The sequence below is a fragment of the Oncorhynchus tshawytscha genome, linkage group LG12 (genome assembly GCF_018296145.1).
Source record: "Oncorhynchus tshawytscha isolate Ot180627B linkage group LG12, Otsh_v2.0, whole genome shotgun sequence".
In the NCBI taxonomy this organism is placed as follows: Eukaryota; Metazoa; Chordata; class Actinopteri; order Salmoniformes; family Salmonidae; genus Oncorhynchus; species Oncorhynchus tshawytscha.
In genome coordinates, this window is record NC_056440.1 from 49,008,596 (window position 1) to 49,032,142 (window position 23,547).

General features: G+C 43.1%; 1 protein-coding gene across 2 annotated transcripts in view; it reads right to left on the reverse strand.

Moving 5' to 3' along the window:
- The window catches only part of syt14a (synaptotagmin XIVa), a 122,866-nt gene that overhangs the window by 15,186 nt on the left and 84,133 nt on the right, over nucleotides 1-23,547 (reverse strand). Inside the window, exons 6-8 of one of the 2 annotated variants that reach the window (XM_024439633.2) lie at nucleotides 9,060-9,116; nucleotides 8,284-8,733; nucleotides 7,518-7,707 (exon numbers count right to left, since the gene is read on the reverse strand). In XM_024439633.2, the coding sequence (XP_024295401.2) occupies nucleotides 7,518-7,707; nucleotides 8,284-8,733; nucleotides 9,060-9,116 (697 nt within the window). Of the gene's footprint in view, nucleotides 1-7,517; nucleotides 7,711-8,283; nucleotides 8,734-9,059; nucleotides 9,117-23,547 lie in introns of both variants that reach the window. The other variant, XM_024439635.2, reaches the window with a different exon arrangement.

Here is a 23,547-nt window from a genome sequence, read left to right on the forward strand (position 1 = left end):
CATGCAACAACACTTAACTAATGATTATTAAATAGTTTACAAGGACCTAAATTAAATCTTATGAATGGAGTAATGATTAATAAATTATGAATAAACAATTTACAAATCCATAATAAATGCTTTATTACATGGAGTTATTATAAAGTGCTACCCAATGTTCTTCATGGATGAGTCATTTTTACATTTTAGTCATTGAGCAGATGCTCTTATCCAGAGCCACTTACAGGAGCAATTAGGGTTAAAGTGACTAGCTCAAGGGCACATTGACAGATTTTTCACCTAGTTGGCTCGGTGATTCAAACCAGCGCCCTTTCAGTTACTGGCCCAACATTCTTAACCGCTAGGCTACCTGCCGCGTTATATGCAGTAGGATAAGGTTAACAAATTAAGGCCAAGTATTGCCTATATCTGGTCCTAGTCAGTGATCTTTATCGTTTGTGGTTGGGTGACATATAATATAATGGTGAGCTGTAGGTTTTTTGGTACGTTTTATCATCTTAGATGTGCCACTGTCAAATCAGAATTATTCACAAAGAATTGACATTGAAATTGTATATATTTTATTGGCAGCCTGACAACCTGCATCCATGAGAATACATTGCGACTTTCTAGTCAACTTACATCTCGAGAGAGAGAGAGAGAGAGAGAGAGAGAGAGAGAGAGAGAGAGAGAGAGAGAGAGAGAGAGAGAGAGAGAGAGAGAGAGAGAGAGAGAGAGAGAGAGAGAGAGAGAGAGAGAGAGAGAGGAAAACTAAAGAAAGACAGATAGACAGTGTCCAACACTGATAGTTGGGAGCTGGCAGACACCTCAGTCTGTTAGCCAAAGAGACTCACCTCTGATAATATAAACCTGGCCACCTATCAAGTGTTTTAGGCAACAGAACAGCCCATCTGACAACAAGGGTTGGTAAGCAGTAAGAAAAACAATGGACCAAGATGTCAATAGTTGGCGTGAGAGAGTTCAGGAGCAGACAAAACAAAGAGAGAGAAAGTGGGAACACAAACAACAGCAGGAGAGAGAAACAGGGTCAGAAGGTCATCAGTATCACACAAACTTGCTGGAGCCTCTGGTCATTTTGGGGAGTTGGAAGGGAGATGAAGGGTAAAGGGGGTAAAAACAGGGGGAATGTTTGCAGCAAGGTAGTGCTCAGACAACTTCATACTGCCTACGTATTTGATAATTTCCTGAAATTTAAGAGGTACATGAACTAAATATTTTCAATTGTGGCATAATAATAATAAAACAATAGGAAATGTCAATTTTCAGAGGTGGGGGGGTCCCTCGATGACATGATCTTGCAAATCAAAAAGAACAATAACTTATACCGAAAAAACAGTTTGATGGATGTGACCCAAGACACACTAACCTGAGATGTTGTATGCTTTAAATGCCAGAATATTACTGAGATGAACGAATAGGGGAATCAACTGCATTATTTTCAAACTCCCAAGTTCATTCTTTTATCAATGACATCTTTTTGACAGCACTTTTACCTTTTTAGCTCCGTGGAGACTAGTGGGACTTCAAGAGTTAATCAACCCTGTCAACGGGTTTGGTGCCTCGTATTTTTATACCTTAAAAGTGAGGCAAGATAAGCTGGAAGCTTGTGCAGCAGAGCTTTATAAACAAAAATGGATTCATGAAGTGATCTTCTGACCTTCTGATACAGGATGCAAGAATGTGTACTAAACATGTAAACCTGTCACTTGTGATAAAGTGAAGAGCGCATCTAAGGGTTTTAGAGTAGTGGCTGCTGCATTCTGATAGATGGTGTCACCATAGTTGAGAACTGGCAGGACGGTTGGCTGTACACTCTGCTTCCTGGTGTTAAGGGAAAGGCATGATCCATAAAGAAAAGCTTTAAATCCGTATGTATTTTTAAAGTTACATTTGTGTCAATCGAAATGCCCTGGGCCCGACTTCCCAAAAGCATCTTAAAGGCTACGTTCATCGTTAGAACCTTTGTAGGAGCATTATTAACTCTTCGAGCTGTTTCCTAAAACCTTCTGCGGTAACTTTACAAGGATTATTATCCACACCCGTTTCAATGTTTAATGCCTTTACTTGCAAACTCCAAAAATAAGGGGTACAGCCATATACAAACGGTAGAAAACAGGAGTGCGATATTCGCAACTCAACATGAGGTAGAGTCCCACTAATGCTGTGCCAAATCTGGGTGATGACATCACAGGCATATAAAGGTCACCACCAATGCCCATAATAACCATATTGCCATGAATAGTAATTTTTACCTCGACTATCCGGTGCCCCCGCACATTGACTCTGTACCAGTACCCCTTGTATATAGTCTTGCTATTGTTATTTTACTGTTGTTCTTTAAATACTTGTTAATACTTTGTTAGTATAGTATATATATAGTCTTGCTATTGTTATTGAATAATTGAATAATTTTGCACGCCCAATTTTTCAGTTTTTGATTTGTTAAAAAAGTTTGAAATATCCAATAAATGTCGTTCCACTTCATGATTGTGTCCCACTGGTTGTTGATTCTTCACAAAAAAATACAGTTTTATATCTTTATGTTTGAAGCCTGAAATGTGGCAAAAGGTCGCGAAGTTCAAGGGGGCCGAATACTTTCGCAAGGCACTGTATATGGAAAACTAGCTACAAACTTGCCCATTCTTTGCATAACAAGTGAAGATGCTTCAAAACAAAACCGAGATGAGTGTATTAAAAGATAAATACATAGACCGAATATCCAAAACATTAAGGACATCTGGTCTTTCTTTGACTTTTCCACATTTTGTTACGTTCCAGCCTTATTCTAAAATCGATCAAATTAAATACAAATCCTCATCAATCTACACACAATACCACATACTGACAAAGCAAAAACAGGTTTTTAGAAATGTTTGTAAATTTATTACATATAAAATAAGAAATACATTATTTAAATAAGTATTCAGACCCTTTGCTATGAGACTTGAAATTGAGCTCAGGTGCATCCTGTTTTCATTGTTCATCATTGAGATGTTTCTACAACTTGATTGGAGTCCACCTGTGGTAAATTCAATTGATTGTACATGATTCGGAAAGGCACAAACCTGTCTATAAAAGGTCCCACAGTTGACAGTGCATGTCAGAGCAAAAACAAGCCATTTAGATTGAAGGAATTGTCCTTAGAGCTCCAAGACAGGATTATGTCGAGGCACAGATCTGGGAAAGAGTACCAACACATTACTGCAGCATTGAAGGTCCCCAAGAACACAGTAGACTCCATCATTCTTAAATGGAAGAAATTTTGGAACCACCAAGACTCTAACTAGAGCTGGCCGCCTGGCCAAACTGAGCAATCGGGGGAGAAGGGCCTTGGTCATGGAGGTGACCAAGAACCCAATGGTCACTCTGACAGAGCTCCAGAGTTCTTCTGTGGAGATTGGAGAAACTTCCAGAAGGACAACCATCTCTGCAGCACTCCACCAATCAGGCCTTTATGGTAGAGTGGCCAGACGGAAGCCACTCCTCGGTAAAAGACACATGACTGCCCAAAAGGTACCTAAAGGACTCTTAGAGGACTCTTAGACCATGAGAAACAAGATCCTCTGGTCTGATGAAATCAAGATTGAAACTTTGGTCTGAATGGAGGAAACCTGGCACAATCCTTGTGGTGTAGATTGATGAGGAAAAAATATTTTAGAATAAAGCTGTAACGTAACAAAATGTGGAAAAGGTCAAGGGGTCTAAATACTTTCCCGAATGCATTGTATGTAGCCAGGTGAATCCAGGTGAAAGCTATGGTCCCTTATTGATGTCTCTTGTTAAATCCACTTCAATGAGTGTAGATGAAAGGGGAAGAGACAGGTTAAAGGATTTTTAACTGAATATTAGGAAGGTGTTCGTAATGTTTGGTTTACTCAGTGTATTTGAAGGATATTAAAATCAGTTTAATGTTAATTTATTTTATTGAGTTTTATTTATCTATTCGTACGCTACTGTCACATTTTTGGCTCAATATAATTCATGATGTGTAATGTATGCAATGATGCAGCATCTTGATTTAGTTCATTATTGTAGGGCAAGCATTAAAATAAGCCGCCTCAATATTTGTAGCCATAGGTGATTATATCTCTATAGGAGCTGATTCGTCGTCAGTATTTTGGAATAATTCTAATGTTAAGGTAAGATTGGAAAGGTAGAACACTAATCAGAGAGCAGCCCTGCCTTTCTGTCGATCCTATCAGTATTGACACATGCCTCAACAACGCACTTATCAAACGTTCTCTCTGCGTGTTGTTTTGGGAAATACATATTACATCTTTGGCAGTTGTAGGAAAGATGCATCGTTAAAACACTCTAAGCCTAAATTCCATCGATATTGGGAAAATGAGCCAAGATATTTTTAGGTGGGAACTCAATCCTTGAGAGAACCATCCAATGAATAAATGTGTAATCCATTGGAGACATTTTTGCCTGAATAAGAGAACAACATAAGTCATCCCGAAGCTCTTCACTGTTGACGTTGAGACTGGTGTTTTGCGGGTACTATTTAATGAAGCTGCCAGTTGAGGACTTATGAGGACTTATGCTGTTCTCTTATTCAGGCAAAAATGTTGGTCGCGTACACAGATTTGTAGATGTTATCGCAGGTGCAGCTAAATGTTTGTGTTTCTAGCTCCAAAAGTGTAGTAATACCTAGCTCTGCCTGCCCTACGTACACTCACCTACGCTGTCTAGACTGCCTCATAAGTTTTTTTTTTCACGTTTTCTTGCATTATTCAACAAGTGTTTCAATAGCAGGATACCCTCAGACAAAAAATCAACACGCATGGCTCTAGGTTACACCTATCTAAACATATTTTACATTGTTTTCCGAGATCAGACATAATATCACTCACTATAATCCGAGTGTTCATTTTCGGAAGTGTGTAATCTCATTTGTAAACATTTCAACTGTATTAATAATAAAAATTCTACACGCTTGGCTCGAGATTACACCTATCAAAACATACTTTACATTGTTTGCGAGATCAGACATAATATTACTCATTATAATCCGAGTGTTCATTTTCAAGTGTGTAATCTAATTTGTAAACACTTGCATTAATAATACAACTGTATTAATAATAAAAAATTAAATTACCTTTCTTCTGTTTCTTGTGATGTAAGTGTCAAGACGGAGCGTTAAATCTTCGACAAAGCTTTTGCATTCTAATAAATTCAACGGTTAGACAATATACTCCATTTAGCACATTTCAGCCATTCACAGGGTGTGTTTGACAGGTCATTACAATCTAGAGGCGAAAGAAACGTACACCTATTTAGGAGAGGTGCTGGGCTAGCGGAATGAAACACTTACAAAATAAAAGGAGAGCCGCACACTCTAGGAGTACAGATGCAAAAATATTTATGTCCAACGTTTTGACAGACAAGCTGTCTTCATCAGGGTATAATGACAGGTCATTACAAACAATTCCACGGTCATAATGTTAACGGGGGAAAATGAAAGGCACAAGCAAGAGTACGAAAGAGTCACAGGAGTAAATTTAAAGCAATCAATCCAGCGAGATTTAAGTGACAAGTGGATTTTGCACCCCTCAAACACAGGAAAATAGATGGCTGAAAAAGTCAGATCCTCAGGTGGGCAGGGCATGAGCGTTGCTCATAATATTGTTGTATATAGACTCTGAAGTTTTAAAATTGATAAATTAAGGGCAGCTAAAGGGGAGAGTCAATTTAACCAACCATGGAAGTAGAGTTGAAGTCGGAAGAATACATACACGTGTTCTGTCTCCTAGAGATGAACGTACTTTGGTGCAAAAAGTGCAAATCAATAACAAAAAAACAGTAAAGGACCTTGTGAAGATGCTGGAGGAAACAGGTACAAACGTATCTATATCCACAGTAAAACGAGTTCTATATCGACATAACCTGAAATACCGCCTCAAGGAAGAAGTCAATGCTACAATTCCACCATAAAATAGCCAGACTACGGTTTGCAACTGCACAAAGACCGTACTTTTTGGAGAAATGTCCTCTGGTCCGATGAAACAAAAATAGAACGGTTTGGCCATAATAATCATCATTATGTTTGGAGGAAAAAGGGGGAGGCTTGCAAGCTGAAGAACACCATCCCAACCGTGAAGCACGGGGGTGGCAGCATCATGATGTGGGGGTGCTTTGCTGCAGGGGGGACTGGTGCACGTCCCAAAATAGATGGCTTCATGAGTGAAGAAAATTATGTGGATATATTGAAGCAACATCTCAAGACATCAGTCAGGAAGTTAAAGCTTGGTCGCAAATGGGTCTTCCAAATGGACAATGACCCCAAGAATACTTCCAAAGTTGTGGCAAAATGTCTTAAGGACAACAAAGTCAAGGTATTGGAGTGGCCATCACAAAGCCCTGACCTCAATCCAACAGAAAATTTCTGGGCAGAACTGAAAAAGCATGTGCAGGCAAGGAGGCCAACAAACCTGACTCAGTTACACAAGCTCTATCAGGAGGAATGGGCTAAAATTCACCCAACTTATTGTGGAAGGCTACCTGAAACGTTTGAACCAAGTTAAACAATTTAAAGGCAATGCTACCAAATACTAATTGAGTGTATGTAAACTTCTTACCCACTGGGAATGTGCTGAAATAAATCAATCTCTCTACTATTATTCTGACATTTCACATTTTTTAAATAAAGTGGTGATCCTAACTGACCTAAAACAGGGCATTTTTACTAGGATTAAATGTCAGTAATTGTGAAAAACTGAGTTTAAATTTATTTAGCTCAGGTGTATGTAAACTTCCGACTTCAACTGTATGTAGATATAATTTAAATCAAAAAACTGAATATCACTAAAAAAAAAATTTTTATCCTAATAAATTGGTTCCTCAAAGCGTAGACTTCTGACTTTAGTTTTTTATACATGGCAGCTAAATTCTAAATTGCTTATACAATTCAGCATATACTGCTGATGACAATGGTGCTATGTGTCAACAGACATTTAATTTATAGTCAATCCATATGGTTGGGAATTTATTTTGGATAATTTGATAATTACTTTGGATGATTATGGTATGCACGTGACAATTAGTTCACACGTGGTGTAAGAAGGTGCTATATCTGCCTTGTAAGGTGGGATGGAAAGGAATCCCCAAAATAAAGGGCCATACCTATAAATGCTGTTTCTGATTGAAAAATAACCTACACACTGAGGAATGCTGTTAGGCCGAAACGTCTGTGTATGCTATCCTGGTGCATTAAAAAGTAAGCTTTATGCAACATCTTGAGTGTGGACCCATCACACTTTTTTTTGCTTAAATCAACAGTTGCACAGAAATGTATGATCTTGACAAACACATATAACTGCTAGTTACAAGGAAATTCCTCATTCAATGTTGCTTCACTTGATCTATCCAGTGCTACTCTGGTCCTTCAAGTGACCGAAACCAGATCTGAAAACAAGGACTCTCATTATCGTTAAATTAAAACTGGACTCGGGTGACACTGACTATTATTGACAAAGTGTTGACAAGCAACCATAAGAATGCCTTAGTGTACTTACTGGGTGGCTTGTTGGCAGCCAGATTTTTGAAGTGACTGCCTTTTATGATCTCCACTGAGAGACGGCCCGTGGTGGCATTGTAGACGAGCCCTACCAAGATCTCTGGTGTGGAGCCTTGGCTGGCTGACTGGAATGAAGAGGCACTTTCGCTGCAGGACATCTCCGATATACTAGGCTGGGATTCACCGCCCTGCTAGCACGTGGGTGGACAGATGGACCAACAAGAAGGTCAATGAATTTTCAGGGTCTGCATCTCAGAGTAGGAGTGTTGATATAGGATCAGTTTTGCCTGAATTTGTCATAATTAATACAATTACATGGACAGGGGGTGACTTGATCCTAGATCTTTATAAATACGGGCCCAGGATTCAATGTTAGTGAAATTTGTAAGGAAGTAAGGTAAGGAATCTACATTCTCATAATAAAAATGCAGAGATGCTGTAATAACTGGCAGACATGCTCTGACAAACCTTTGAGACAGCATTGGACAGTAAAATGTGAAAGTTGTTAGAGTTTGTACGAGTTTCTCTGTTTTGGACTATGTTCATTTACAACGAGCTACATAACTCAAATCAAATAACTGATGTTTGCAATGTGGAAAAGAATCCAGGCAAATACCAGAATGTCAGAAATAAAGTCTTCATGTATTATCCAGGTAGGTTCTTAGTAAGTACATGACAAAACTACCCCAGGAACAGCATTCTACCATCACAGCTGTTGTGTACAGTAAATGCTTGAGGCCTAGCTTTTACTTTGATCTACTCACAGGGAAGGCACAGCAGGGGTCCAGTATGACCGGCACCGACATCTTGCCCTGCAAGTTGAGCTTGGTGAGGTAGAACACCTTCTCTCCCAGCACCTTCTCTTTTTTCATCCGCCGCACGCTGTAGAGACGGAATCGAATGGAGTAGTTGCCGATCATCTCTGACTCCACGTGACTGAAGCGGAAGGTCTCTGTGAAGACCGGGCAGGGCCCTTTCTGGATGCACGTCTTCGCCCTCTGCTTTTTTGTGGGCAGCAGCACCAGATGTACCTGCCAGGCAACGTTGCCTGTACGCTTGAGGGCCGGGATGTCTGTTGCGGCCGTGACCGTCACCGCCAGCCGCTGGTCCTGGGAGTTGTAGTCGAACACCACATCTAGAGTGCCATATTTGGCCAGGGGTTCCGGTTCGTAGCCCTTGGGGAGCTGAGACGCTGACCCCCGGGCTGACATGTCCTAAAGAGACACATTACACCACACAAGAAGTAATGTACAAAAGATTGGCAAACACAATACATTTTTTAAAGTCTAAACCGCCATACGTATGATCTATCATATGTTATGCAGTCATCACAGCTCTTGTACTATTTCTACATTGCTAGTCACTTAAACTAGAGAAGTACTGAACGTTTGCTTGAAACTGAAAAGCCTCTACTATCACAAACACCTGAGCTACGAGAGAGATCCTAAAGACTCAACCTCTAGTTTCTACTTGGGTGAACAGGGTGAATTGGAGGATTTGAACTATGGGAGGTGAAATGGATCAGGACGATCAAAGTTACCTTATGTTTTCGACGTAGTTTATCGTTGCTCTTGTACCATGACCTGTATAAGGGCTTCTGTCAGATAAAAACATAACACACATTTATGAAGGAAATATATCAGACAAAATCCTGACAGTGGTGTAATTGTTTATAAGGCTGTTTCAAAGGCAGGATTACAATCTGATAATTTAGTTCCTCCTTCTGCCCTTGTTGGCTCCCCCCTCGCAGATCTGAAAATACTTCTTGGTAGCAATATAGCAATAGCTCAACAATGTGGGGTGCCGTTTTCAACATCTTGTTTACATCCATCCAATCCTTCCCAATCTCTGAGGGTGAAGGGTTAACAGGGAATATATTGGATTGGAATTCAAGCAAAGAAAGTGGGACATTTATTGGGAGAAATAGAGGTTGAGAGACTTTGGCTATCTGTGTGCATGTGTGTGTGGTCGTGAAGCCCAAAATAAGTGTTTCATTCCGATCATTTCTTCCCACCACGGTAGTCTCATGCATGAAAAATCTACAGGTGCAAAAAGGAACTTTAGAATCATATTCTATAGACCACACACCCATATCATTAATAGTCAGAAAATGCAATAATCAAATTACTGAAACAGCTATACATCATCCTCTGAGCTCCAGTCTTGTCTAAACCATAAGGTTTCTCAATCAAAAGACTTCAATAACTTTTCTTCTTTCTTTTAATTTAAGCCTCCTGCTCCTTCCTGCGTCGAAAGAAACCAAAATTATCCGGTTTTCAGGAAAAGCAGAGAGGAAGGGGTGAAGCCTGCAAACCGGATGCTTCCGGTTTCTACTGACCCCACTCAGGCGTTTCTTTTACACCAGCTACATTCGGTTACTCTGTAGTGATTCAGAGAGAGAAGTTGAAAAGGAAAATGGCTGCAAATGTAGAAATACAGTAGTCAGCGACCAATTGTGCAAGTTCTCCCACTTAAAAAGATGAGAGGCCTGTCATTTTCCACTTCAACTATGACAGACAAAATGAGGAGAAAAAAATCCAGAAAGTCACATTGTAGGATTTTAAATTAACTTATTAGCAAATTATGATGGAAAAAAAGTATTTGGTCACCTACAAACAAGCAAGATTTCTGGCTCTAACAGACCTGTAACTTCTTCTTTAAGAGGCTCCTCTGTCCTCCACTCGTTACCTGTATTAATGGCACCTGTTTGAACTTGTTATCAGTATAAAAGACACCTGTCCACAACCTCAAACAGTCACACTCCAAACTCCACTATGGCCAAGACCAAAGAGCTGTCAAAGGACACCAGAAACAAAATTGTATACCTGCACCAGGCTGGGAAGACTGAATCTGCAATAGGTAAGCAGCTTGGTTTGAAGAAATCAACTGTGGGAGCAATTATTAGGAAAAAGAAGATATACAAGACCACTGATAAACTCTCTCGATCTGGGGCTCCACGCAAGATCTCACCCCGTGGGGTCAAAATGATCACAAGAACGGTGAGTAAAAATCCCAGAACCACACGGGGGGACCTAGTGAATGACCTGCAGAGAGCTGGGACCAAAGTAACAAAGCCTACCATCAGTAACACACTACGCCGCCAGGGACTCAAATCCTGCAGTGCCAGACGTGTCCCCCTGCTTAAGCCAGTACATGTCCAGGCCCATCTGAAGTTTGCTAGAGATCATTTGGATGATCCAGAAGAAGATTGGGAGAATGTTATATGGTTAGATGAAACCAAAATAGAACTTTTGGTAAAAACTCAACTCGTCGTGTTTGGAGGACAAAGAATGCTGAGTTGCATCCAAAGAACACCATACCTACTGTGAAGCATGGGAGTGGAAACATCATGTTTTGGGGCTGTTTTTCTGCAAAGGGACCAGGATGACTGATCCGTGTAAAGGAAAGAATGAATGGGGCCATGTATCATGAGATTTTGAGTGAAAACCTCCTTCCATCAGCAAGGGCATTGAAGATGAAACGTGGCTGGGTCTTTCAGCATGACAATAATCCCAAACACACCTCCCGGGCAACGAAGGAGTGGCTTCGTAAGAAGCATTTCAAGGTCCTGGAGTGGCCTAGCCAGTCTCTAGATCTCAACCCCATAGAAAATCTTTGGAGGGAGTTGAAAGTCCATGTTGCCCAGCAACAGCCCCAAAACATCCCTGCTCTAGAGGATACCAGCAACAGTGTGTGAAAACGTTTGACCTCTGCCATTGCCAACAAAGTATTGAGATAAACTTTTGTTATTGACCAAATACTTATTTTCCACCATAATTAGCAAATAAATTCTTAAAAAATCCTACAATGTGATTTTTCTGGATTTTTTTCTCATTTTGTCTGTCATAGTTGAAGTGTACCTATGATGAAAATTGCAGGCCTCTCCTCTTATTAAGTGGGAGAACTTGCACAATTGGTGGCTGACTAAATACTTTTTTGCCCCACTGTATATATTTTTCCCCCATGAGGTTTCCATGGCAGTTGGTCTTTATTTTCCACATGATTTTCATGGTTTCAGTAATGTATAGAGTGCATTTCTCTTTTATTTTTTTGTTGTTTTTTTAACTATCGTTTGGCGTACTAAAATATCTGGTAACACTGTATTTTAAGGTACACATCAATTTGGGTCTAATGTACGTAGATGAACTAATTTAAACAACTGAACTTCCATATATACTTTCATATACACTGAGAGTAAAACACTACTAATATTGAGTTTTGCCCTCAGAACAGCCTCAATCCGTCGGGCTGGACTCTACAAGGTGCTGCTATGGTGACCAGTGAGCTGAGATAAGACAGGGCTTTACCTAGCAAAGACTTGTAGATGACCTGGAGCCAGTGGGTTTGGCAATGAGTATGAAGCGAGGGCCAGCCAACGAGAGCATACAGGTCACAGTGGTGGGTAGTATATGGGACTTTGGTGACAAAACGGATGGCACTGTGATAGACTGCATCCAATTTGTTGAGTAGAGTGTTGGAGGCTATTTTGTAAATGACATAGCCGAAGTCGACGATTGGTAGGACAGTCAGTTTTTCGAGGGTATGTTAGGCATCATGAGTGAAGGACGCTTTGTTGTGAAATAGGAAGCCGATTCTAGATTTAATTTTGGATTGGAGATGCTGGATGTGAGTCTGGAAGGAGAGTTTACAGTCTAACCAGACACCTAGGTATTTGTAGTTGTCCACATATTCTAAGTCAGAACCGTCCAGAGTAGTGATGCTGGATGGGCGGGCAGGTGGGGGCAGCGATCGGTTGAAGAGCATGCATTTAGTTTTTACTTGTATTTAAGAGCAATTGGAGGCCACGGAAGGAGTGTTGTATGGCATTGAAGCTCGTCTGGAGGTTTGTTAACACAGTGTCCAAAGAAGGGCCAGAAGTATACAGAATGGTGTCGTCTGCATTGAGGTGGATCAGAGAATCGCCAGCAGCAAGAGCGACATCATTGATGTATATAGAGAAGAGAGTCGGCCCAAGAATTGAACCCTGTGGACCTTCCATAGAGACTGCCAGAGATCCGGACAACAGGTCCTCCGATTTGACACACTGAACTCTATCAGAGAAGTAGTTGGTGAACCAGGTGAAGCAGTCATTTGAGTTACCAAGGCTATTGAGTCTGCCGATAAGAATGTGGTGATTGACAGAGTTGAAAGCCTTGGCCAGGTCGGTCGATGAAAACGGCCGCACAGTAATGTCTCTTATCGATCGCGGTTATGATATCGTTTAGGACCTTGAGCGTGACTTAGCTGACCAGCTCTGAAACCAGATTGCATAGCGGAGAAGGTACGGTGGGATTCAAAATGGTCGGTAATCTGTTTATTGACTTGGCTTTCGAAGACCTTATAAAGACAGGGTAGGATAGATATAGGTCTGTAGCAGTTTGGGTCTAGAGTATCATCAGTGTCATCAGCTATCTGGATTTGGGTGAAAGAGAAAAAGGGTGAGGCTTGGGCAAGTTGCTGTGGGGGATACAGGGCTGTTGACCGGGGTAGGGGTAGCCAGGTGGAAAGCATGGCCAGCCGTAGAAAAATGCTTATTGAAATTCTCAATTATCGTGGATTTATCAGTGGTGACAGTGTTCCCTAGCCTCTGTGCAGTGGGCAGCTGGAAGGAGGTGCTCTTATTCTCCATGGACTTTACAGTGTCCCAGAACTTATTTGAGTTTGTGCTACAGGATGCAAATATTTGTTTGAGAAAGCTAGCCTTAGCTTTCCTAACTGCCTTTGTATATTGGTTCCTAACTTCCCTGAAAGGTTGCACATCACGGGGGCTATTCGATGCTAATGCAGTAAGCCTCAGGATGTTTTTGTGCTGTTCAAAGGCAGTCAGGTCTGGAGTGAAACAAGGGCTATATTTGCTCCTGGTTCAACACATTTTGAATGGGGCATGCTTATTTAAGATGGTGAGGAAGGCACTTTTAAAGAATAACTAGGCATCCTCTACTGACAGGATGAGGTCAATATCCTTCCAGGATACCCGGGCCAGGTCGATTAGAAAGGCCTACTTACTGAAGTGTTTCAGGGAGCGTTTGACAGTAATGAGGGGTGGTCATTTGACTGCAGACCCATTACGGATGCAGGCAATGAAGCAGTTATCGCTGAGATCTTGGTTGACGACAGTAGAGGTGTATTTGGAGGACAAATTTGTTAGGACGATATCTATGAGGGTGCACGTGTTTATGGATTTGGGGTTGTACCTGGTAGGTTCATTGATAATTTGTGTGAGATTGAGGGTATCAAGCTTAGATTGTAGAATGGCCGGGGTGTTCATAAGCATGTCCCAGTTTCGGTCACCTAGCAGCACAAGCTCTGAAGATAGATGGGGGGCAATCAAATCATATATGGTGTCCAGGGCACAGCTGGGGGCAGAGGGTGGTCTATAGCAAGCGGCAACGGTGAGAGACTAAAAAAGTAGAAGCTCGAATTGTTTGGGTACAGACCTGGATAGTAAAAGACAGAACTTTGCAGGCTATCTCTGCAGTAGATTGCAACTCCGCCCCCTTTGGAAGTTCTATCTTGTCAGAAAATGTTACAGTTAGGGATGGCAGAGTGTGCTAAAGCAGTGAATAAAACACACTTAGGGAGGAGGCTTCTAATGTTAACATGCATTTAAACCAAGGCTTTTACGGTTACAGAAGTCAACAACTGAGAGCACCTGGGGAATAGGAGTGGAGCTAGGCATTTTTTAACACGAGTTTGAATTAAGGTGGGTTCCGCCTACTCATTACTTCACATAGAAGTAGTCCATTTCAGTGTTGCGGACAATTTAAGTTTGAGGCTTTTACTGAGCCAGACAAAATTCCCACTTCGAGGACAGCCCTTCCCCGTTTTTTCCACACATCAAGAATACAGACATTTGATCAGTCTTGCACAAACTGGCACATTTTCTGACTGTCGCTCACTTTCTTGCATTGTTATTATCCTTCTAAATAATGACTTTGGATATGTGTGCGTTCCTATCATGTGTGCGTTCCTATTTCTGTATGTCATTGTAGAACAATAGTGAAGACATCAAAACACATATGGAATCAGGTAGTAACCAAAAAAGTGCTGAATAAATGAAAATATATTTTAGATTTTACATTCTTCAAAGTAGCCACACTTTGCCTTGATGACAGCTTTGGACACTCTTGGCCTTCTCTCAACCAGCTTCATGAGGTAGTCACCTGGAATGCATTTCAATTAATTAACATGTGTGTCTTGTTAAAAGCTAATTTGTGGAATTTCTTTCCTTAATGCATTTGAGCCAATCAGTTGTGTTGTGACAAGGTATGTGTGGTATACAGAAGATAGTCCTATTTGGTAAAAGACCAAGTCCATGTTATGGCAAGAACAGCTGAAATAAGGAAAGAGAAATGACATGAAGGTTAGTCAATGCCGAAATTTTCAAGTACTTTTGAAAGTTTCTTCAAGTGCAGTCGCAATAAACCATCAAGCGCTATGATGAAACTGGCTCTTATGAGGACCGCCACAGGAAAGGAAGACCAGCGCTACCTCTGCTACAGAAGATTAGTTCATTAGAGTTAACTGCACCTCAGATTGCAGCCCAAATAAATGTTTCACAGAGTTCAAGTAACAGACACATATCAACATCATAAGAGGAGACTGCGTGAATCAGGCCTTCATAGTCGAATTGTGCAAAGAAATCATGACTAATGGACACCAATAAGAAGAAAATACTTGCTTGGGCCAAGAAACACAAGCACTAGACCAGTGGAAATCTGTCCTTTGGTCTGATTTTTGGTTCCAACCGACGTGTCTTTGTGAGACGCAGAGTAGGTGAACGGATGATCTCCGCATGTGTGGTTCCCACCCTGAAGCATGAAGGGGGAGGTGTGATGGTGTGGGGGTGCTTTGCTGGTGACACTGTTGTGATTTGTTTTTCGAATTCAAGGCACACTTAACCCACATGGCTAATGTATGGAAAGTTACTGAGTGAGACAACGAGGAGTGCAGAAAGATTACATTCTGTCAAAACATGTTAAACCTCATGGCTCCTAAGGAGGGAGACAAAGGACAACAGTCAGGTTTCAGTCACCGATAAGGTAAGCGAGTCGTGGATTAGGGAGGACCGAGCAAATCGGCCCGAGGTCAGGTCAGATGAAGTGAGAAGGAACAGTCCTACCCCACACACATGTAATTCCATGCCCACGAAGGTTCTAGCATGAGGCAAGGCCATGACTACACCAGTGAGTGGAACCAATTAAGTTCCTGACAGAGATGTATTGGCTGTCTAGATGTGCAAGGAGTTGACTCCGCCTAGTAGGGGTGTAATAAATATATGTGCTTGTGTAAACATGCATTTGTCTTTGCAGCTGTATGACCCAGTAGGTGGATTAAACATGGTTTGAGCTTTTTCTAGTTGTCCGTGAGTGTGTTCAGAACCTAACAATAATTTCAAAATCTTAGCTAGCAAGCTAGACAAGCAGCCATCATGAAGTCGACAATCTACTGGGAAATCCTTTTCAATCGCTGTCATATGAAGATGAATTATAAATAAAACGTACCGGTGCACATCGGCCATTGGACATAAACATTACAAAACAAGTTGGAAATCAAAATAGCCCATGTACCTCACCCTAATAAATTGGTCCCTTCCCACCTCATAACTTAGCCTATTGTTCTGACTTGGTGGTGCACATGTAGCCTATAGCCTGTTTTAGAGAAATGTCATCATAAAATATTGTAAGAGCTTTCAATGTCTGCTTATTTATCCTACAGTTCTTACTTTGTGTACAGGCAAAATACTGTAAGAATGGCTCATGTTCTGAACTCTGTCGCTGTACAAATAGTAATATTGACTACGTCCGTTTTAGCTCGCTCATTAACGTCTTAATCGACATTTCGGATTGCCTCTTTTCCGCTCATCATTCCCTTATGCCATAGTTTGTACATTTCAATTGTCAGTAGAAACCACATTTGTTTAAGCAATCAGCCATACAAGCAAGATTTTTTTAAAGGCAGTAAATGAGGTTGAATGAAAATGCCAGGGAAGGCTCCACTGATCCCAGGTGTTAACTTCTTAAGGTAGCATTTTCACTTTTGGATAAATAGCGTGCCCAATTTCAACTTCCTGCTACTCATGCCAAGAATATAAGATATGCATATTAATAGTAGATTTGGATAAAAAACCCTCTGAAGCTTCTAAAACTGTTTGAATCATGTCTGAGTATAACAGTACTTATGTAGCAGGCAAAACCCTGAGGACTAACCGTTCAGAATAAAACCATTTTTGAGGTCTCTGTCTGTTCATTCAGTTCTCATTGGCAAACAATATTTCTTAGGAACTTGTTTTCAGTTCCTACCGCTTCCACTGGATGTCACCAGTCTTTGAAATTTGGTTGAGGTTATTCCTTTGTGCAATGAAGAAGTCTGGCCATCTAGGAACTGCGTAACACTGTTGAGAGTAGCGCAAGACTTGAAAAGTAGCTTGGTTTGTTGTGTTCCTGTATTGAACACAGATAGACCCGTCTTCAATTTGATCGATTATTAACGTTTAAAAATACCTAAAGTTGTATTACAAAAGTAGTTTGAAATATTTTGGCAAAGCTTATAGGCAACTTTTGAAATATTTTGTAGTGACTGTGCGCAATATGGAAGCTGTTTTTTTCTGGATCAAACGGGCCAAATAAATTGACATTTTGGATATATATGGACGGAATGAATCTAACAAAAGGAGCAATTGTGATGTTTATGGGACATATTGGAGTGCCAACAAAAGAAGCTCATCCAAGGTAAGGCATGTTTTATATTTTATTTCTGCGTTTTGTTTCGCCTGCAGGGTTGAAATATGCTACCCTCTTTGTTTACTGTTGTGCTATCATCAGATAATAGCTTCTTATGCTTTCACCGAAAAGCCTTTTTAAAATCTGACATGTTGGCTGGATTCACGACGAGTGTAGCTTTAATTGAGTATCTTACATGTGTGATTTAATGAAAGTTTGATTTTTATATAATTTGTTTTGAATTTGCCGCTCTGCATTTTCCCTGGCTTTTCCCTGGCTTTTCCCTGGCAAGCGTCCCCTATACCATAAGAAGTTAAGGATTCACTCCATGGTACTGAAATGAAGCTCTGCTGTTGGGATAGCTTTATGTAGGCCGGCACCGTTTGTCACCGTTATAGTCCAATTAATATATTGTTTAGTGTTGTGTTGTGTAGTGGGTTTGCTGGCATGCATCTAAAATACATATTTTGAGTGACCAGTGTAATTTCTCACTAAAAGATGGACATGCCATTGGTAGACATTCCTGCAGTACCTGTTATTCCTTAAAACTTCTTCGGGATAGGGGGCAGTATTCGGAAGTTTGGATGACTGAGGTGCCCAAAGTAAACTGCCTGTTACTCAGGCCCAGAAGCTAGGATATGCATAAAATAATGTCTGTGAGTATAAGAGAACTGATATGGCCAGAGGAGAATCCATCCAGATTTTTTATTTTGAGCTCACCTGTCACGCCCTGGTCAAAGTATTTTGTGTTTATCTTTATGTATTTGGTCAGGCCAGGGTGTGGCATGGGGTTTTTGTAATTGTGGTGTGTTTGTCTTGGGGTTTTGGTGGTGGTATTGGGATTGTAGCTTAGTGGGTTGTCTAGCAAAGTCTATGGCTGTCTGGAGTGGTTCTCAATCAGAGGCAGGTGCTTATCATTGTCTCTGATTGGGAACCATATTTAGGCAGCCATATTCTTTGAGTTTGTGGTGGGTGATTGGCCTTAGTGTCCTATGTGTACTCTCGGTTAGTTTGCACTAGATAGGCTGTTTCGGTTTCGATTACGTTTATTGTTTTGTGTAGTGTTCGTGTTTCTTTGTTTGATTAAACATGAATCTCAATCGACACGCTGCAGTTTGGTCCGACTCTCCTTCATCACCACTAGAAAACCGTTACAGAATCACCCACCACCAACGGACCAAGCGGCGTGTCAACAGGCAGGAGCAGCCGAAAGAGGAGAGGCAACAAAGGCAGCAACAGCGGCGCAATGAGGATTGGACATGGGACGATATATTGGATGGCAAGGGTTGCTACACATGGGAGGAGATCCTGGCGGGAAGGGATCGCCTTCCATGGGAACAGGTGGAGGCACTTAGGAGAGCAGAGGCAGCCGGAGAGAGGAGCTGGCGATACGAGGGAACACGGTTGGCAAGAAAGCCCGGAAGTCAGCCCCAAAAATTTCTTGGGGGGGGGGCTTACAGGGAGTATGGCTATGCCAGGTAGGAGACCTGCGTAAACTCCCTGTGCTTACCGGGGGGCTGGAGAGACCGGGCAGGCACCGTTTTATGCTGTGGAGCGCACAGTGTCTCCAGTGCGGGTGCACAGCCCGGTTCGGTATATTCCAGCTCCTCGTATCGGCCGGGCTAGAGTGGGCATCGAGCCAGGTAAGGTTGGGCAGGCTCGGTGCTCAAGAGCTCCAGTACGCCTGCACGGTCCGGTCTATCCAGTACCACCTCCACACCCCAGCCCTCCGGTAGCAGCTCCCCGCACCAGGCTTCCTGTGCGTGTCCTCGGTCCAGTACCACCAGTACCAGCACCACGCATCAGGCCTACAGTGCGCCTCGCTTCTCCAGCGCTGTCGGAGCCTTTCTCCTCTCCTGCGCTGCTGGAGTCTCCCGCCTATCTAGCGCTGTTAGAGCTTTCCTCATCTCCAGCGCTGCCGGAGTCTCCCGCCTGTTCAGCGCAGCCAGAGCCTTCCTCCGACATAGCGCTGCAGGAGTCTCCCGCCTGTTCAGCGCAGCCAGAGCTGCCAGTCTGCATGAAGCAGCCAGAGCTGTCAGTCTGCATGAAGCAGCCAGTCTACATGGAGCAGCCAGAGCTGTCAGTCTGCATGGAGCAGCCAGAGCTGTCAGTCCACATGAAGCAGCCCGAGCTGCCAGTCTGCATGAAGCAGCCAGTCTACATGGAGCAGCCAGAGCTGTCAGTCTGCATGAAGCAGCCAGAGCTGTCAGTCTGCATAGAGCAGCCAGTCTGCATGGAGCTGCCAGTCTGCAAGGAGCTGCCAGTCTGCAAGGAGCTGTCAGTCTGCAAGGAGCTGTCAGTCTGCAAGGAGCTGCAAGGAGCTGTCAGTCTGCAAGGAGCTGTCAGTCTGCAAGGAGCTGTCAGTCTGCACGGAGCTGTCAGTCTGCAAGGAGCTGTCAGTCTGCAAGGAGCTGTCAGTCTGTAAGGAGCTGCCAGTCTGCAAGGAGCTGCCAGTCAGCACGGAGCCGCCAGAGCGGTCAGTCTGTAAGAAGCCGCCAGAGCTGTCAGCCTATATGGAGCAGCTAGTGCCGCCAGTCTGCCCAGCTCCGCCAGTGCCCTCAGTCTGCCCAGCGTCGCCAGTCTGCCCAGCGCCGTCAGTCTGCCTAGCGTCGTCAGTCTGCCCAGCATCGCCAGTCTGCCCAGCACCGCCAGTCTGCCCAGCATCGCCAGTCTGCCCAGCGCCGCCAGTCTGCCCAGCATCGCCAGTCTGCCCAGCACCGCCAGTCTGCCTAGCGTCGCCAGTCTGCCCAGCGTCGCCAGTCTGCCCAGCGCCGCCAGGCTGCCCAGCGCCGCTAGGCTGCCCAGCGCCGCCAGATCTGCCAGTCAGCCAGACTCTTCCAGATCCGCCAGTCAGCCAGACCCTTCCAGATCTGCTAGTCAACCAGACTCTTCCAGATCTGCCAGTCAACCAGACTCTTCCAGATCTGCCAGTCAACCAGACTCTTCCAGATCTGCCAGTCAACCAGACTCTTCCAGATCTGCCAGTCAACCAGACTCTTCCAGATCTGCCAGTCAACCAGACTCTTCCAGATCTGCCAGTCAGCCAGGATCTTCCAGATCTGCCAGTCAGCCAGGATCTTCCAGATCTGCCAGTCAGCCAGGATCTTCCAGATCTGCCAGTCAGCCAGGATCTTCCAGATCTGCCAGTCAGCCAGGATCTGCCAGTCAGCCAGGATCTGCCAGTCAGCCAGGATCTGCTGAAACCACCAGCCAGCCAGGAGCTGGTAGATCTATCTACCTGCCTGAGCTTCCTCTCACTCCTGAGCTTCCTCTCACTCCTGAGCTTCCTCTCACTCCTGAGCTTCCTCTCACTCCTGAGCTTCCTCTCACTCCTGAGCTTCCTCTCACTCCTGAGCTTTCTCTCACTCCCGAGCTTCCCCTCAGTCCCGAGCTGCCTCAGTCCCGAGCTGTCCTTCTGTCCCGATCTGCTCCTCAGTCCAGTGGGGTTCTGGGTGAGGACTACTAGGCCATGGTCGGCGGCGAGGGTGGACTATCCAGGGACGAAGGGAGAGGGGACTAAGACATTAAATGAGTGGGGTCCACGTCCCGCGCCGGAGCCGCCACCATGGACAGACGCCCACCCGGACCCTCCCTATTGTTTTGAGGTGCGTTCGGGAGTCCGCACCTTAGGGGGGTTCTGTCACGCCCTGGTCAAAGTATTTTGTGTTTATCTTTATGTATTTGGTCAGGCCAGGGTGTGGCATGGGGTTTTTGTAATTGTGGTGTGTTTGTCTTGGGGTTTTGGTGGTGGTATTGGGATTGTAGCTTAGTGGGTTGTCTAGCAAAGTCTATGGCTGTCTGGAGTGGTTCTCAATCAGAGGCAGGTGCTTATCGTTGTCTCTGATTGGGAACCATATTTAGGCAGCCATATTCTTTGAGTTTGTGGTGGGTGATTGTCCTTAGTGTCCTATGTGTACTCTCGGTTAGTTTGCACTAGATAGGCTGTTTCGGTTTCGATTACGTTTATTGTTTTGTGTAGTGTTCGTGTTTCTTTGTTTGATTAAACATGAATCTCAATCGACACGCTGCAGTTTGGTCCGACTCTCCATCACCACTAGAAAACCGTTACATCACCACTCATTGACATGGCTGTCTATGGGAATATCAATGGAATACCTCCTTTATTGCAGTTCCTAGGGCTTCCAGTAGATGTCAACAGTCTTTAGAAAGGTTAGTTTTTTGCAAAAAAAAATTGTAGTTTTTCTAGGTGGCTCCCACTTTGGCTGTAGTGTTGTGACGTGTATCAGTGAGGGCGCGCATTTTGTTATTTATCTCCAGTAATGTAAATAGCGCTGTCCTCAGATAATCGCATGGTATGCTTTCGCTGTAAAGCCTTTTTGAAATCTGACAAAGCGGCTGGATTAACAAGAAGTTATGCATTTAAACGATGTAAGGCACTTGTATTTTCATGAATGTTTAATATTCTGAATTTTGTATTTTGAATTTCGCGCTCTGCAATTTCACCGGATGTTGTCGAGGTGGGGCGCTAGCGGCACGCCTATTCCAAAGTTAAGGTATGAAAATAGCCTAGAACAGGGACAGGCATTTTCGGAGCCACAAAACAATGGAACTCAACATGAGGGGCAGCAGTGGCTCATGGGTCTGCGTACCCACATCCATACCCCATTTTTTTTTTTATGAACATCCATAATGTACTTTTTATTCCATACATTTTCCCTGACACCCAAAAGTACTTGTTTATATTTTGAATGCTTAGCAGGTCAGAGACATTTTCCAATTCACGCAAGAGAGCATCCTTGGTCTGCCCTACTGCCTCTGATCTGGTGGACTCACCAAACACACATGCTTAATTTGTAAATTATGTTGTGGTGTGCCCCTTGCTATCTGTAAATAAAATAAAAACAAGAAAATGGTGCCATCTCATTTGCTTAATATATTCTTAGAAGTCTAAGCCGTTGAGGGAGGGGGGTTCTAAGCAGACATAAAGAATTGTTTTAAGAAGGACATACCATGGATCATCATCCATTTAGGACCCCTTTAGATATAAAAAATAGATATTGAATTTGGCCTTCACTACTATAGCTCATAAAAACACATTGAATAACACATTCATAAATGGCAAAAAAGACATAAGGGTTTGAAGCGTCTGTCCTATATCTCGGAGTTTTAGAAAGGAAATAAATATTTTTTCTTTTACACAGGAATTATAGATAAATATATATTATTTTCGCACCTATTCATTTGTATGCGTTACTTTAGACGAGTCGGAGAACACAATCGTGTTCGTGAGACTCCTTTTCCTACAGGGGGTCATAATTTGGTTTTTCTAGGTCTAACCTGTCACAAATTCCCCCGGTACTGCTGCTCATTCCCTACACCATCTCTGGAGGACTACGTCACCGGCCTCTAGGCGTCACTGAACTGTTTCAATACGCACACCTGGTTCCCATTTCCCCTGATTAGTAATTGTATACAGTATTTGTGCCCTCTGTTCACCATTGTCTTGTCGGTTATTGTTCCCATGTCCATTGGTCTATGAGTACCTGTGCTTTGTTATTTTGTGTTGCGTGTACTGTGCACTTTTTATTACAGGTCTTGTCCTGTGTATTGTTGTGCATTTGTTATTACGGGTTTCGACACCGTGTAGTGTATTGCGGGTCTCGCCCCGTGTATTTATTAGGTTTTACCTCGCTCTTTTGTTTGGGTTTACATCCCTGTGTTTTTGTATACGTGTTTGTTTTGGGCTTCGTCCCTGTGCCTTTCATGGCAGGTACTCATCACACTGTTTTCACATTGCACGAGGGTGGAGAGAACTTTTGCGTAAATGCACAAATGCTTCACAATATCTGTGACAAGATCAGCCTCTTGTTTAGCACTCTCTCTGTACTTTCCTTGTTTGCACCACTGTTTATGGTCATGCCATATTACTGAGTCTCAGTTTACACCTTTTTATTTTATGTTAGTGTCTGATCTCATCTCTGATTCAGACACTTTACACCTACATATTGTGGGAGGACCACCAGAGGGCAGGCTGGGCTCACAGATAGTAGCCCGACAAGGCATGGGACACAAGGTAACCAGAGGCAATTAAGCACAGCTGATGGTGCAAATGACATATTCTCCTTCCCCTATTAGAGAGAGTAAGGAACCAGCAGAGGGGGGGGGGTAACTATCTCTGGAAGATGGCCACCGAGACAGAGGAGCTATCCATGAAGGACCACTAAGACGGTGACATTCCCGTAACTTTTGTTGTAGTTTAAAGATAATCGTTGGCCCTGTCTGGGGGTGTCCTCGGATGGGGCCACAGTGTCTCCTGACCCCTCCTGTCTCAGCCTCCAGTATTTA